The 13,988-nt window shown below is 34.7% G+C and overlaps 1 protein-coding gene across 6 annotated transcripts in view; it reads right to left on the bottom strand.

The window, feature by feature from the left end:
- The window catches only part of COP1 (COP1 E3 ubiquitin ligase), a 222,681-nt gene that overhangs the window by 148,712 nt on the left and 59,981 nt on the right, over positions 1–13,988 (bottom strand). For 3 of the 6 annotated variants that reach the window (XM_070384887.1, XM_014481367.2, XM_014481366.2), the window contains exons 6-7: positions 12,845–12,913; positions 2,706–2,765 (exon numbers count right to left, since the gene is read on the bottom strand). In XM_070384887.1, coding sequence (XP_070240988.1) covers positions 2,706–2,765; positions 12,845–12,913 — 129 coding nt within the window. The remainder of the gene's footprint in view (positions 1–2,705; positions 2,766–12,844; positions 12,914–13,988) is intronic. The other 3 variants (XM_070384885.1, XM_070384884.1, XM_070384886.1) reach the window with 2 other exon arrangements.

Below are 13,988 nucleotides of genomic sequence, written 5' to 3'. Positions count from 1 at the left end.
TTGGAGCCCAAGTAAATAAAATCTGTCACTGTTTCCATTTTTTCTCCATCTATTTGCCATGAAGTGATGGGACTAGATAGCATGATCTTCGTTTTTTGAGCTGAGTTTTAAACCAGCTTTTTCACTCTCCTATTTCACCTTCATCAAGAGGTTCTTTAGTTCCTCTTTGCTTTCTGCCATAAAGGTGCTGTCATCTGCCTATCTGAGGTCATTGATATTTCTCCTGGCAATCTTGATTCCAGCTTGTGCTTCATCCAGCCCGGCATTTCGCATGATGTACTCTACACATAAGTTAAATAAGCAGGGTGATAATATGCAGCCTTGATGTACTCCTTTCCCAATTTTAAACCAGTCCATTGTTCCATGTCTAGTTCTAATTGTTCTGTCTTGACCTGCATAGAGGTTTTGCAGGAGGCAGGTAAGGTGGTCTGGTATTCCCATCTCGAAGAATTTTCCACAGTTTTTCGTGATCCACACAAAAGCTTTAGAGTAGTCAATGAAACAGAAGGAGATGTTTTTCTGGAATTCTCTTGCTTTTGCTATGATCCAACGCATGGTGGTAATTTGATCTCTGGTTCCTCTGCCTTTTCTAAATCCAGCTTGAACATCTGGAAGTTCTTGGTTCACGTACTGTTGTAGCCTAGCTTGGAGAATTTTGAGCATTCCTTTGCTAGCATGTGAAATGAGGGCCACTGTATAGTAGTCTGAACGTTCATTGGCATTGCTCTTCCCGGGGACTGGAATGAAAACTGAACTTTTCCAGTTTTGTGGCCCCTGCTGAGTTTTCCAAATTTGTTGACATATTGAGTGTAGCATTTTCACAGCATCATCTTTCAGGATTTGAAATAGCTCAGCTGGAATTCCATCATCTTCACTAGCTTTGTAGTGATACTTCCTAAGGCCCACTTGACTTCACACTCTGAGATGTCTAGGTCTAGGTGAGTGATCCATTGTGGTTATCCGGGTCATTAAGATCCTTTTTGTATAGTTCTTCTGTGTATTCTTGCCGCCTTTTCTTAATGGCTTCTGCTTCTGTTAGGTCCCTACTATTTCTGTCCTTTATTGAGCCCATCTTTGCATGAAATGTTCCCTCGGTGTCTCTAATTTTCTTGAAGAGATCTCTAGTCTTTCCCATTCTACTGTTTTCCTCTATTTCTTTGCATTGATCACTTAGGAAGGGTTTCTTATCTGTCCTTGCTATTCTTTGGAACTCTGCATGCAGATGGGTGTATCTTTCCTTTTCTCCCTTGCCTTTCGCTTCTCTTTTCTCAGCTATTTGTAAGACCTCGCCAGAAAACCATTTTGCCTTTCTGCATTTCTTTTTCTTGAGGATGGTTTTGATTACCACCTCATGTACAATATTATGAAATTCCATCCACAGTTCTTCAGGCACTCTGTCAGATCTAATCCATTGAATATATTCATTACTTCCACTGTATAATTGTAAGAGATTTGATTTAGGTCATACCTGAATGGTCTAATGGTTTTCCCTGCTTTCTTCAGTTTAAGTATGAATTTTGCAATAAGGAGTTTGTGGTCTGAGCCACAGTCAGTACCCAGTCTTGTTTTTGCTGACTGTACAGAGCTTCTCCATTTTTGGCTGCAAAGAATATAATCAATCTGATTTCGGTATTGACCATCTGGTGATGTCCATGTGTAGAGTATTCTCGTGTTGTTGGAAAAGGGTGTTTGCTATGACAAGTGCATTCTTTTGGCAAAACTCTGTTAGCCTTTGCCCTGCTTCATTTTGTACTACAAGTTCTTCATTTTGTACTACGAGGTGAAACTTGCCTTTTACTCCAGGTATCTCTTGATTTCCTGCTTTTCATTCCAGTCCCCTATGACGAAAAGGACATCTTTTTCGGGTTCTATAAAGTTCTATAAAGTCTTGTAGGTCTTCACAGAATTGTTCTACTTCACCTTCTTTGGCATTAGTCAAAGTTATGGTTTCTCTAGCAGTCATGTACTAATGTGAGAGTTGGACCATAAAGAAGGCTAAGCACTGAAGAATTGATGCTTTTGAACTGTGGTGTTGGAGAAGACTCTTGAGAGTCCCTTGGACTGCAAGGGGATCAAACCAGTCAATCCTAAGGAAATCAATCTTGAATACTCATTGGAGGGACTGATGCTGACGCTAAAACTCCAATACTTTGGCCACCTGATACAAAGAGCCGATTCAATGGAAAAGACCCTGATGCTGGGAAAGATTGAAAGCAGGAGGAGAAGCAGAAGACAAAGGACAAGATGGTTGGATGGTATCACCAACTCAATACATATGAGTCTGGGCAAGCTTTGGGAGATGGTGAAGGACAGGGAAGCCTGGTGTGCTGTAGTCCATGGGGTGACAAAGAGCTGGACACGACTGAGTGACTGAATGGCAACTGGATCATTACTGTTCAACTCACCAAAGTATAGAAAAACAGGATATATCAGTCTCTACTTTGAAAATATTCTTTGCAAACATTAAGAAAAGTAACATCCCTCTTGATGCAAATATTAGCTTTGTTTACTAACTGCTTAAACTCTAACTTTTGATCATTAACTCAGAGGAAAAGGGCTCCTAATAAATTATTGCAGAAATTATGCCTGTTACTTTCTATGTAACGGACACCAATCCCATTAACTTAATGCAGCAATTTAAAGGAAAAGCAAAATTTTCATGAAATTGAAAAGCTACTCGAGATGTAAGAAATTCTTGATCTTACTTCCACTCTTTTGATATCCTCTTCCAAAACACTTAACTCCTTCTGAATCTGCTCCAGTTGCTGTAGATTAGAGAGGGGGAAAAAAAAAAAAAAGCCTAAACCAAACCACACTGGCATCACCACAATCATAAAGTAATTTTACATTTGGAATATGATTTTTAGGAAATTGTGCACTAATGGTAAACTGTAGGGGTGAAAAACTGCAGATAAAAAGCAGTTTTTATGTTAAAAAAAAGCAGTTTTTATGCAAATTCCTATGTTAAAAAGTAAATGTAAAGACTTAATATTTAAGAAAATCGTTCTTTAATAGAATAATTGACTTTATAATAAAAATATTAAAGATGAACAATAATATGATTTAATAAAAACAAAGATATCCAAAGAACTTTCAAATCACCTCATTTAACTGTCAGCAATTAATATCAGCATGTCAGTTGTTAACCTCATTTTTAAAATAAAAATAAGTCTTGAAGATTAAATTCTACCACCCAAAAGCAATCACAAGTTACCCTCTTATGCATTTTTTAAAACATATTTAAGATTATGCCTCATCTTTGACATTTTGCCTATTGCACCATAACTTTTCTCCATGCCTTTAAAATGCAAACATTTTAATTATTATATTTAATGATATATTTGACAATCATAAGTAATTCTGAACCATGAGTCTGCATTTTAGATTATGAGTCTGCATTCCAAATTTTATTGAGATTATTAAAATGAAATCATTTGATCAAGAGAAATAGCAACTCTTCACTACATGAAACAAAACTGCTTTCCAGAAACACTATCAGATTTAAATTTCTATAATTATTATATATAAGTGGCTGTCTTAATCTAAGCCAAATATATTGAGGCCAATTTTATTTTTTGGCCATTTATTTTTTGTGCAGCATGCAGGATCTCAGTTCCCCAAACAGGAATCAAACCCATGTCCCCCTGTGTTGGGAGCTGAGTCTTAACCACTGAACTTTCAGGGAAAACCCCTGAGCCAGTTTTTAGAATATAAAATAATGATAATGAATATATTTATGTAATACTTATTGCTAGGTGTGCAACAGGAAGTATTATACAGGAAAATAAATCACAGAAAGATTAAGTGACTTGCCCAAGATCGCAGTAAGTACACAGCAGAACTGGAGTTGAAATCAAGGCAGCTCCACAATTCATGCCGTTAACTACTATGTTATAACACTACTACTTGAAAACAGGACCTTATTATTTACCTTTATTTTACCTGATAACTAGTAAGGATAAACAGATTTTTAAGCATGTTTTCTTCTGAGGCAATATATAGACAGTTGATAATATATTAACTCAAATATTGACCAATCTTAAACATTTTGCTAAGTACTGTGAAGAACGGGATTTAGAAAACTCTAGCCCTTGGCCTCATGGAATTCAGTCTAGGGAAGAGCTTCTGGGTTGGTGAACATGTAGGTTGGGGAGTATATGAGGATGCTGGGAGAATGGCACACCTGGAGAGGGTATGGACGCTCCATGCCCCTTCCCACATATCTCAGTTCTATCCTTTTACAATAAACTGATGATGCAGTAAGTAAACTATTTTCCTGTTATGTGACCCATTTTAGCAAATTATCACATTCTTGGAGGGGGACATGGGAACCGCCAATTTATAGCCAGTAGGTTAAATATACAAGTGACTTCTTGGACATGCAATTATGATCTGAAGGGGCAGCTCAGTCTTATGGGACTGAGTCCTCAACCAGTGGAATCTGGGGCCAACTCCAAGTAAACAGTGCTAGATAGAATTGACCTGAATTGATTTCCAGGACACTCTGCTTTATCTACAGAGAACTGGAGAACTAGCTGGTGTAAAAAATCACCTACACATTTGGTGGCCAGAAATATGGAGAGAGGTAATGAATAAAGGAAACAAGTGTTGTCCTTTCAGGCATCAATATAAGACATTATAGTATGAGGAAATAGAAGATAAAGGATAACTGTTTTAAAAAGCAAAAGGAACAACTAGGCTAAATTCACTCTGCAAATGTGTTTCATAAACCAGAGAGGCAGAATCTAGAATAAAAGCATAAAGCAGAGACCAAGAATGTTTTGGAAACACATGAAGAAAGTTCATAAAGCTGAACTGTCATTATCTAAATGAAAACAGACCACAAACGGGAATGAAAACTGACAAATTTCTGGATCAAATCTGCCTTAACATTATAGTGACTTTGGGGGGTACTAAAAATAATAATAATAATAAATACAGAAGATGGAGAAATGCTACTTGAGAGCACAGTCCAAGTCATCAATAGCAAGCACTCTCAATACAGTATACTGTATTACAACCCAAAGAAATTATTTAAAAATTTGAAAAGTGAAGAACAGAAGTCTCTGAATCCCTTAAGACTAAAACATAAAAGAATTCAAAAATAGAACCCCCTTTAATTGACATTAGCTTTGGTGCAGTTAGGTATCATTGGCACTCATTTATTTGACCTTCACTATGATTGAATAAGTACTCCTGCCTGGAAAATCCCATGGACGGAGGAGCCTGGTAGGCTGCAGTCCATGGGGTCGCGAAGAGTCAGACACGACTGAGCGACTTCACTTTCACTTTTCACTTTCATGCACTGGAGAAGGAAATGGCAACCTACTCCAGTGTGTTTGCCTGGAGAATCCCAGGTACGGGGGAGCCTGGTGGGCTGCCTGTCTATGGGGTCGCACAGAGTTGGACATGACTAAAGCAACTTAGCAGCAGCAGCAGCAGCATGATTGAATAAAAACATGCTGAAGTATTAAATTCAGTATCTTAATTTTGTTTTTTACAGCTAATTAGTAAATTACAGTTGCCAAGACCTCATCAATTATCTGAAATATTCAAAACTGAACAAAAGAATACTGATAAACTTCCAGAAAAAAGAAAAGCTGGTTTAAAAAAAAGCAGTAAGATTAATAATACTATATATATATAAACAAAAAAGCACTAAAAATAAATTTTTAAAAAAAGCACTGTATACTAATTAGAATAGCCAACATCCAGAACACTGACAACACCAAAAGCTGAAAAAGATGTGTAGCAACAAGAACTCTCATTTATTCTTGGTAGGAATGAAAAATTGTACAGCCACTCTGAAAGGCAGCTTGGCAGTTTCTTTAAAAATTATACATATTCTTATAGAAGCCAGTAATCACACTCCTTGGTATATACCCAAGCGAGTTGAAAACTTCAATTCCAAAAAAACACATTGATAGCAGTTTTAGTCATAATTAACAATACTTGAAACAACCAAGATGTCCTTCAGATGAATGGATAAACAGTGGTTCATAAAGACAATGGAATAATATTCAGTCCTAAGAAGAAATGAGCTTTCAAGTCATAAAAAAAAAAATGAGGAAATTTAAATGTGTATTACTATGAGGTATATGGAAAATCTCTGTACCATCTTTTCAATTCTTCTGTGAACTTAAAACTGCTCTAAAAAATGTCTTTAAAAAAATAGAAATACAATGAAGTAACTCTTAAAGAAAAAACATAATAACAAAAAATCAAAAGAGAAAAGAAACAACAACATAATAAAATGGCAGGCTTAAACTCTTTTACATTAAATGTAAATGGTTTAAATACAAAATTATAAGACTGAGTCCGGCAGGGTGAACGAAAAACCTCTGCTGTATACAAGAAATTCACCTCAAATAAGTTAGTGATACAACAAAGAACCAAAGATTCAACAGGATGCAAAACATTCTTACCACACTGCAACTGCAGGAAACACATTCTTTACAAGCACAAATATTTCAAAATTTAATGAACTAACATGTGACAGTGCAAATATCATACTATAAAAACCAAATTATTTTCTGATAACAATGCAATTATAACAGAAATCCATAATTTTTTTAAAAAAAGGTCTCCATTGGTAGTACAGTAGATAAGAATCCACCTCCAAATGCAGGGGATGTGGGTTTGATCCCTGGTCCAGGAAGATTCCACATGCCACAGGGCAATTAAGTCCATGTACTATAACTACAGAGCCTGCTCTCTAGAGCCCATGAGCCACAATTACTGAAGCCTGTGTGCCTAGAACCTGTGCTCAGCAACAAGAGCAGCCACCACAATGAGAAGCCCGTGCACAGCAACCAAGAGTAGCCCCCACTTGACACAACTAGAGAAAGCCCACAGGCAGCAATGAAGACCCAACACAATCAAAAATAAAATAAGTAACCTCTTTTTAAATGAAAGAATCCCAATATCCAAGTAACAAGTTTATCTATAAATAACCCACATGCCTAAGAAAAAGTATAACGAAAATTAGAGACTACATTGAACTAAGGAATAACAAACAAAATGCCATACCAAAATTATTAGATGCAACTAAAAGAACTATGGCCTGAAATGTGTCTATTATTAAAAATAAAGTCTGCCTACTAATATGTATATCCAAGTTAACAAATTAGAAGAGAAACAACAAAATAAAACCAAAAGAAGTAGAAGGATGGACAATGTAATTCTAAGGAGGGTAATTAAGAAAATGGAAAACAAAAATAAAATAGAGAACATAAACAAAGCGAAAAAGCTGGTTCCTGGATAAAACTCATAAAAGTGATACATCCCTGAATCCCTGACATGACCTGATCAAAACAAACAAACAGAAAAATGTACAGCACCAATGAGCAGAGTCAGGAATGAAAGACATCACTAAAAACTCTAGCGTATTAAAAGCTTAGTATTAAGACCAATCTAATACTAAAAAATTTGAAAACTCAGAAGAAACAGACAACTCTTAGAAAAAATATAACATGTCAAAAATGATATCTAAAACAAAAATCTGAATAAGCAGTAAATGAATCAACAAAGTTTCTGCAAACAACAGGTCCATATAGCTTTTCCAGCAAAATCTTTAAATATTCAGCAAAGATATTCATCCTAGATTATACAAATTCTTCCAGAAAACAGAAAAAGAGGAAACATTCTCCAACCAATTTGATAAAACCAACTTTATAACAAAACCGGACAAGATCAGTGTATAAAAAGTTAAAGAACAACCTTATTAGTGAATATAGATGCAATAAGGGAGCCAAAGAGGGCAAACAACTGTCCTACTTATCTAGAATACAGAACATTCAGTGATAACACTAGAACACTCCTGGGCAAATCAGGACAGCTGGTCACCCTAGGTGCAAAGCTGATAGAGTTTTTAATGTTAAACAAATAATGATCCATTTTAATATAATGAAAAAAAATTATATCATCTCAACTGCACAAAAATTTTGGAGAATATTCAACCCCCACTTATAATTATAAAAAAAATTCTCTTAGGAAACTGGGAATAGAACTTAGCTCCTTGAATGATTAAAAAAATACCTACCAAAAACCTACAGAAAACATCATACCTAATGGTGACACGTCGAAAGCTTTCACTTTGAGATCAGCACCAAGACTAGGATGCCCCGCTATCACCACTTCTATTCATCACTGTACCGGATATCCTAGCCAGCAGAGTAAGACAAGAAAAATAAATAAAGGATATAAGGATCATAAAGAAAGAAACTAAACTGTTATTATTTGCAGATGATGATGTGTGCAAAGAAAATACAAAATAATCTACAAATAAATTATTAGAATCAATGAGTTTAACAAAGTTGCTGGATACAAAAAAAAAGTATGTGTCAAAATCAATTGCATTTCTATATGCCAGCAATAAATAGTAAGAAACTGAAATTAAAGACACAGACATCACTTAGAGTAGCATAAAAATGATTGAAGACCTAAGGACAACTCTAAAATAGATATGTAAGAATAATATCCTGAAAAATATCAAAATTTTGGAGGCCATTTTTAAGGAACTATATATACAGAGAGAAATACCATGTTCAACGGCTAGAGGGCTCAATACTGTAAAGAGAGCCCCCCAAATTGATCTATGGAGTCAAAGTAATCCCAATAAAAATCACAGCAGGTATACCATGGAAATGTATCAGCTGGTTTTAAAATTTATAGAGAAATACAAAGAGCCATGAATAGCTGCAACTTTCCTAAAAAAGAATAGTAACTTACTTCAAAGTTCTAGTATTTAATACAATGTGGTATTGCCAGAAAGACAGAAAAACAGACCAGTGGAGCAAGAGAGATCCTGGAAATAGACCCATGTATGTATGGACACATGATGTATGAGAGACGTGGTATTTCAAAGCAATGGGAAAAGGATGAATTTTTTAATCAAGGATGCTTAGACATCTGGATATTCATATGAAAAATTCCCAAGTAGATTATAGATATATGTATGGAAAAAAAAATAAATAAAAGATTCAAGCAGACTTCAGGTGGAGAAGAATTCTTTACCTAATAGAAAAGGCACTAATTATAACAGGCAAGACTAATAAATTTGACTCCACTATAGACAGAAACTTCTCTTCATCAAATAACATCATTAACACAATGAAAAAAGCAGCCCAATTAGAGGGGGAGAAAGATCTGCTATAGCTAAGTAGATAGATAGATAGAACAAAGAATTTTTATCTAGAATATATAAGCAAACCAGAAGGAAAATCAATGAAATAGAAAAGATGCACAAAGCTTAAACCAAGTACTTCATACATACACAAAAATCCAAATGGCCAATTTATAGTACTGAGTACTCAACCTCATTATCCATCAGGGAAATGCAACTTAAAACCACAAAGAGATACCAATACATATCCCAAGATGAGCTAAACTGGAAAAAGTCTACTGATATCAAGTACTGGCAAGAATATAGTACAACAGGAACATTCCTACAATTCCTGCAGGAAGAGTAACCAATTCAACCACTCAGGCATTGTTTGGCATTATCTACTAAATTTGAAGATGTACATACCCTATGACTTAATAATTTCATTTCTACATATGAAGCATTGAGATATATATTCTAATATATACCTTGATAAGATATATATATAAGATAGTAACATTGTTTGCAATAACAAAAATGGTGTGTATTCAATTAATAGAATACTATACAACAACAAAAGGGAATCAATTATAGCCATATACAAAACTAGGGATGAATCTTAACACTGAGCCAAAGAGAAGAACAAAACATTACATAAGGCAGAAGTGCATTTATATTAATTCAAAAGCAGAGACTTATAAATTAAAAATACTTAGACTTTAAAACAATAAAGAAAAACAGAGATGTCAGAATACTGACTACCTAAAGGCAAGGGAAAAGACTATCATCTGGAAAGGGTAGGCAGAGAGTTTTACGAGTCCTAGCAAAAATCTATCACTGGATCAGGATGGTGGTTACATGGATGATCGCGCTATGAATCTTTAAACTATAATTTGTTTTACAAACTTTTCTATGCTTTATTTCATATAAAAATATTAAAATGCAATATATTTATATTCAAAATAAAACTTCAAACAAAACCAAAAGGAAACCAAGGTCCCTCAAAACTGTCCTATTACAAGGAATTAAAAAGGTACTACAAATGACCAAAAGTATATTTTAAAATTAAATTGAATGAAATGTAAGGCAAATTGTTCAAATGCTGGTACAAATTTGCACCAAGGAGACTGGTTTTTACATAGAAACTGGAGCCCTCTTGTTCAATCTAACTTTGAAGAAAGAATAGCATGTTCATTTAAAAACATATATTTGTTGAGTGCTGTGGCAGGCTGGCTCTAAGACAGCCTCCAAAGAGTCCTACCTCAGAATCCATAACCTGTGTAATTCCCTATTTGTGTGGGCTAGACCCAAAAATTTGCTTCTAATAGAAAAAACAAAACATTTCTTGAGATGTAACTTTCAAGATTAAGCTACAGAAAGCATGTGACTGCTGGCTTTCTCACTCTGAGGAAGTCAGCTGCCAGGGAGTAAGTTATCCTATGGAGAAGCCCTTGTGGTAAGAATTTGGTATCTCTTCCCAACAGCCAATGAGTTAATTTGGATGCATTCCTATCCCCATAGAACCTTAAGATAACTGCTGCCCTGGCCAACACCTGGATTGCTTCACTTGGTGAGAAACCCTGAGCCAAGGCACTCAGTTATTCTACACCAGGATTCCTGACACTAGATAGTAAATGTTTGCTGTTTTTAAGCCATTCATTTTGAGGGTAACTTGTTACACAGAAATAAATAATTAATGAAAATGCCTACTCTGTGCCTTGCATATTCCCTTCTCTTAATACTCAAAAGAGAGTCAATAGAAAAAAAATTTTAAAAATTAAATCTACAATTCTAAAAGCAAGATGTGACACCTGAATAAGTAAGTATGTTAACTCTGAAAAGCAGATTCAACTGCCCTATTGGAAGTTCTGCATAAAATCACAAAGCTAATTTCCAGAGTCTGCAAACTAATCTTGAGGGAAAAAAATCAAAAGCAGTAACTGACCTTCTGGTCAATCTGTATTATTTTATAGTTATATGCTATATCCTTCTTGCCTGAAACGATTTCAAATCTAAATATGTTGCAAGCATTAAGACACTCTAGAGAAGTGTAAAAAATCTCAGAGAGAAAAGAAAACCTTAATAATTCAGATCATAGATAATAATCGGCCATTTCATTTAATCCCCAGTTATCCTTATGCAATGGCACTCCACTCCAGTACTCTTGCCTGGAGAATCCCACTGATGGAGGAGCCTGGTAGGCTACAGTCCATGGAGTCGCTAAGAGTCGGACACGACTGAGCGACTTCACTTTCACTTTATCCTTATGTTTGGACTGTTCACTTAACTGATTCATTATCAAGTAATTTCCTATGTCTTAATTTCATTCAATGAGTTCAAAGTCTAATATAAAAAGAACCACATAAAACTACCGCAAAACAATCTGATGTTGTTTTAGGAGGGCAGAAAGTATATATGAAATAGAAAAAACTATCACTTTTCCAAAGAATTTGCTATAGCAATGATGGTTGGGTACTGAATTAATCATTTTGCTTCCATATGTCATAAAATGTTCAACTTTATTACTTAAACTATGGTTCAAGGACCAAGAGCATCATCATCTGGAGCTTGCTAGAAATGCAGATTTTTAGGCTTCCAACACACACCCTCTTCATCAGAACTTGGATTCTAAGAAGATCCTCAGGTGATTCTTAAACAAATTGAAGTTGAAGATAAAGTACCCACCAAAAAAATAAATTAAAAGTCATTTAAGTATATATAAATCTTGAATTCACAATGAAAACAATTTTAATAGATATTAAAACATATTAAAATCACAACTGCTACTTCAGCAAAAGTTAAAGGAAAATACAATCGTAAACCATGTGAGCAACATTTAGCTATAAAGAGAAGCATAATGTGGAAAAATCCAATCTGAACAAAGTAAAAAAAAAAGCTAAAAATAGACATCATGAATAGTCAAAAAGAAGTGGAAATATCGAACTAAGATAATATAAAGTTCTGGCAATGCACAGTTATCAAAATAAGTTCTCATCTTTTTATTTTCAAAAAATAATAAAGACTGCCTGAAGCCTAAAATACATGGTTATATTTTTTTGAGTGAAAATGACCTAATTAGACAACTGAAAGTAAAAATGTAAGATTTGAGTCAGTTAGGAATTTAAATATAAAACCATTTTCAAAGTTATTTTAGCATGCTACTGAGAATATAGGATTTTGTCTTTGGTTTTCCCATATTTCGTACTATTATGAAATGACTTTGACATGTTAAAATGCTTAGTTAGCATACTATGGTTCTAAAATTGCTAATAAAAAGTTATTTTTTAGTTATCCTGCATGGCTTACACTTTCCAAGTTCTAAATAGGTAGCTATATTTTTACTTGTTTTTCCTCTCCAGCATGCATTTTAATCATAGGAAAACTGTAACTCCTATGTTTTCTTTTAAGGGTCAAAGTTTGAGCCTAACTGTCATTTGAGCCTAACTTTCATTCTTTGTAGCTATTCTTTATAGCTGTGAGGTAATGTAATTATTTTCAAATCCACAGAAAATGTTTAACTCATGTCTAAAAAGGGATTTTTAACATATCAAGTTGCAAAGGTAAAAGAAGTTAAATAACAAAGCTTAAAAAAAAAAACAAACACAACTCCTGAAAACTCAAATGCTTTCAAATATTTAAATAAAATTTTAAGCCTGATGTGCTTTCACAAAAATGGGGACAAAAATGTCAAGAATCAACAACAGTAAAGAAACATTATGTAAAACACACAAAATAATATACCTCTCTCTTATTTCTTCTTGCAACCTTGAGGAATTCCATAAGGATCTGTAGTTGGGCTGCATGTGATTCCTATAATAGAAAATTATAATTGTTCTTTTAAAATACAACTTTGAATTCAAAGTCTTCTTTAACACCACAGCATAATCAGTATGAAGCAACTTTATTCATCCATTTAAGTTAGTCTCATTTCTATTTTGTCAGTTTCCTACTTGCTAATTGGTATTTTTAAAAGCAAGCCATTACAGGCTTCCCTAGTCACTCAGTGGTAAAGAATCCTCCTGCCAATGCCGGAGACACGGGTTCAATTCCTGGTCCAGGAAGATCCCACATGCCATGGAGCCACTAAGCCTGAGCGTCACAGCTACTGAGCCACAACTATTTAGCCCACACACCATAGAGCCCATCACCGTGACAAGAAAAGTCACCACAATGAGAAGCCCTCAGACCACAACTAGAGGTAGCCCTTACTAGCCAGTCAAAATTTGAAGCATCACTGAGGTATCATACATACTACAAAAAAGCATGGCCAGTTTGGCTTGCAGGATCTTAGTGCCCAGACCAGGGACTACTCAGCCCCTTGGCAGTGAAAGCAGAGTCCTAACCACTGGACAGGCAGGAACTCCCCACTTCACTCTGAATGAACTGAAACTAGCTCAAGCAACAAGTGAGCTCCAACTCAGCTAAATTCCTGATCAGACCAAAGACGTCAACCTCTTATCCTTGCTTCCTGACAAACGAAAAGACAAGACCATTCAGGAAGAAAGTATTAACCAGTTTAGTCTATATATACTGCTCTGGAATATAGAACATCTAAGACATAATTTTAAAATTACAAGACATGAAAAGAAGTAGGAAAGTCAAGAGACATAAACAGGCTAAAAGAATATATTATTCTTTAATATTATTTAATATTTTTATATTATTTATTATAAAAGAAAAAAAAAAAATGGACATGAGTGAAAAAACAGACAATTAGAAAATAACTGAAAAATCAAAGTGCAAAAAGAAATGAAGAATACAGTCTGAAATTAAAAAAATTAAAACAAAATAACTTCAGATAAAGTTAGGAACAGATGGACAGAGCAGAGGAAAGAAATAACGAATTCAAAGACAGGTCAAAAAAAAAAAAAGAAGCACCAGAAAA

This window comes from Bos mutus, chromosome 16 (assembly GCF_027580195.1).
Source record: "Bos mutus isolate GX-2022 chromosome 16, NWIPB_WYAK_1.1, whole genome shotgun sequence".
NCBI lineage: Eukaryota > Metazoa > Chordata > Mammalia > Artiodactyla > Bovidae > Bos > Bos mutus.
Note: the sequence above shows the minus strand (reverse complement) of the source record. Positions and strands in the feature narration are given on the sequence as shown.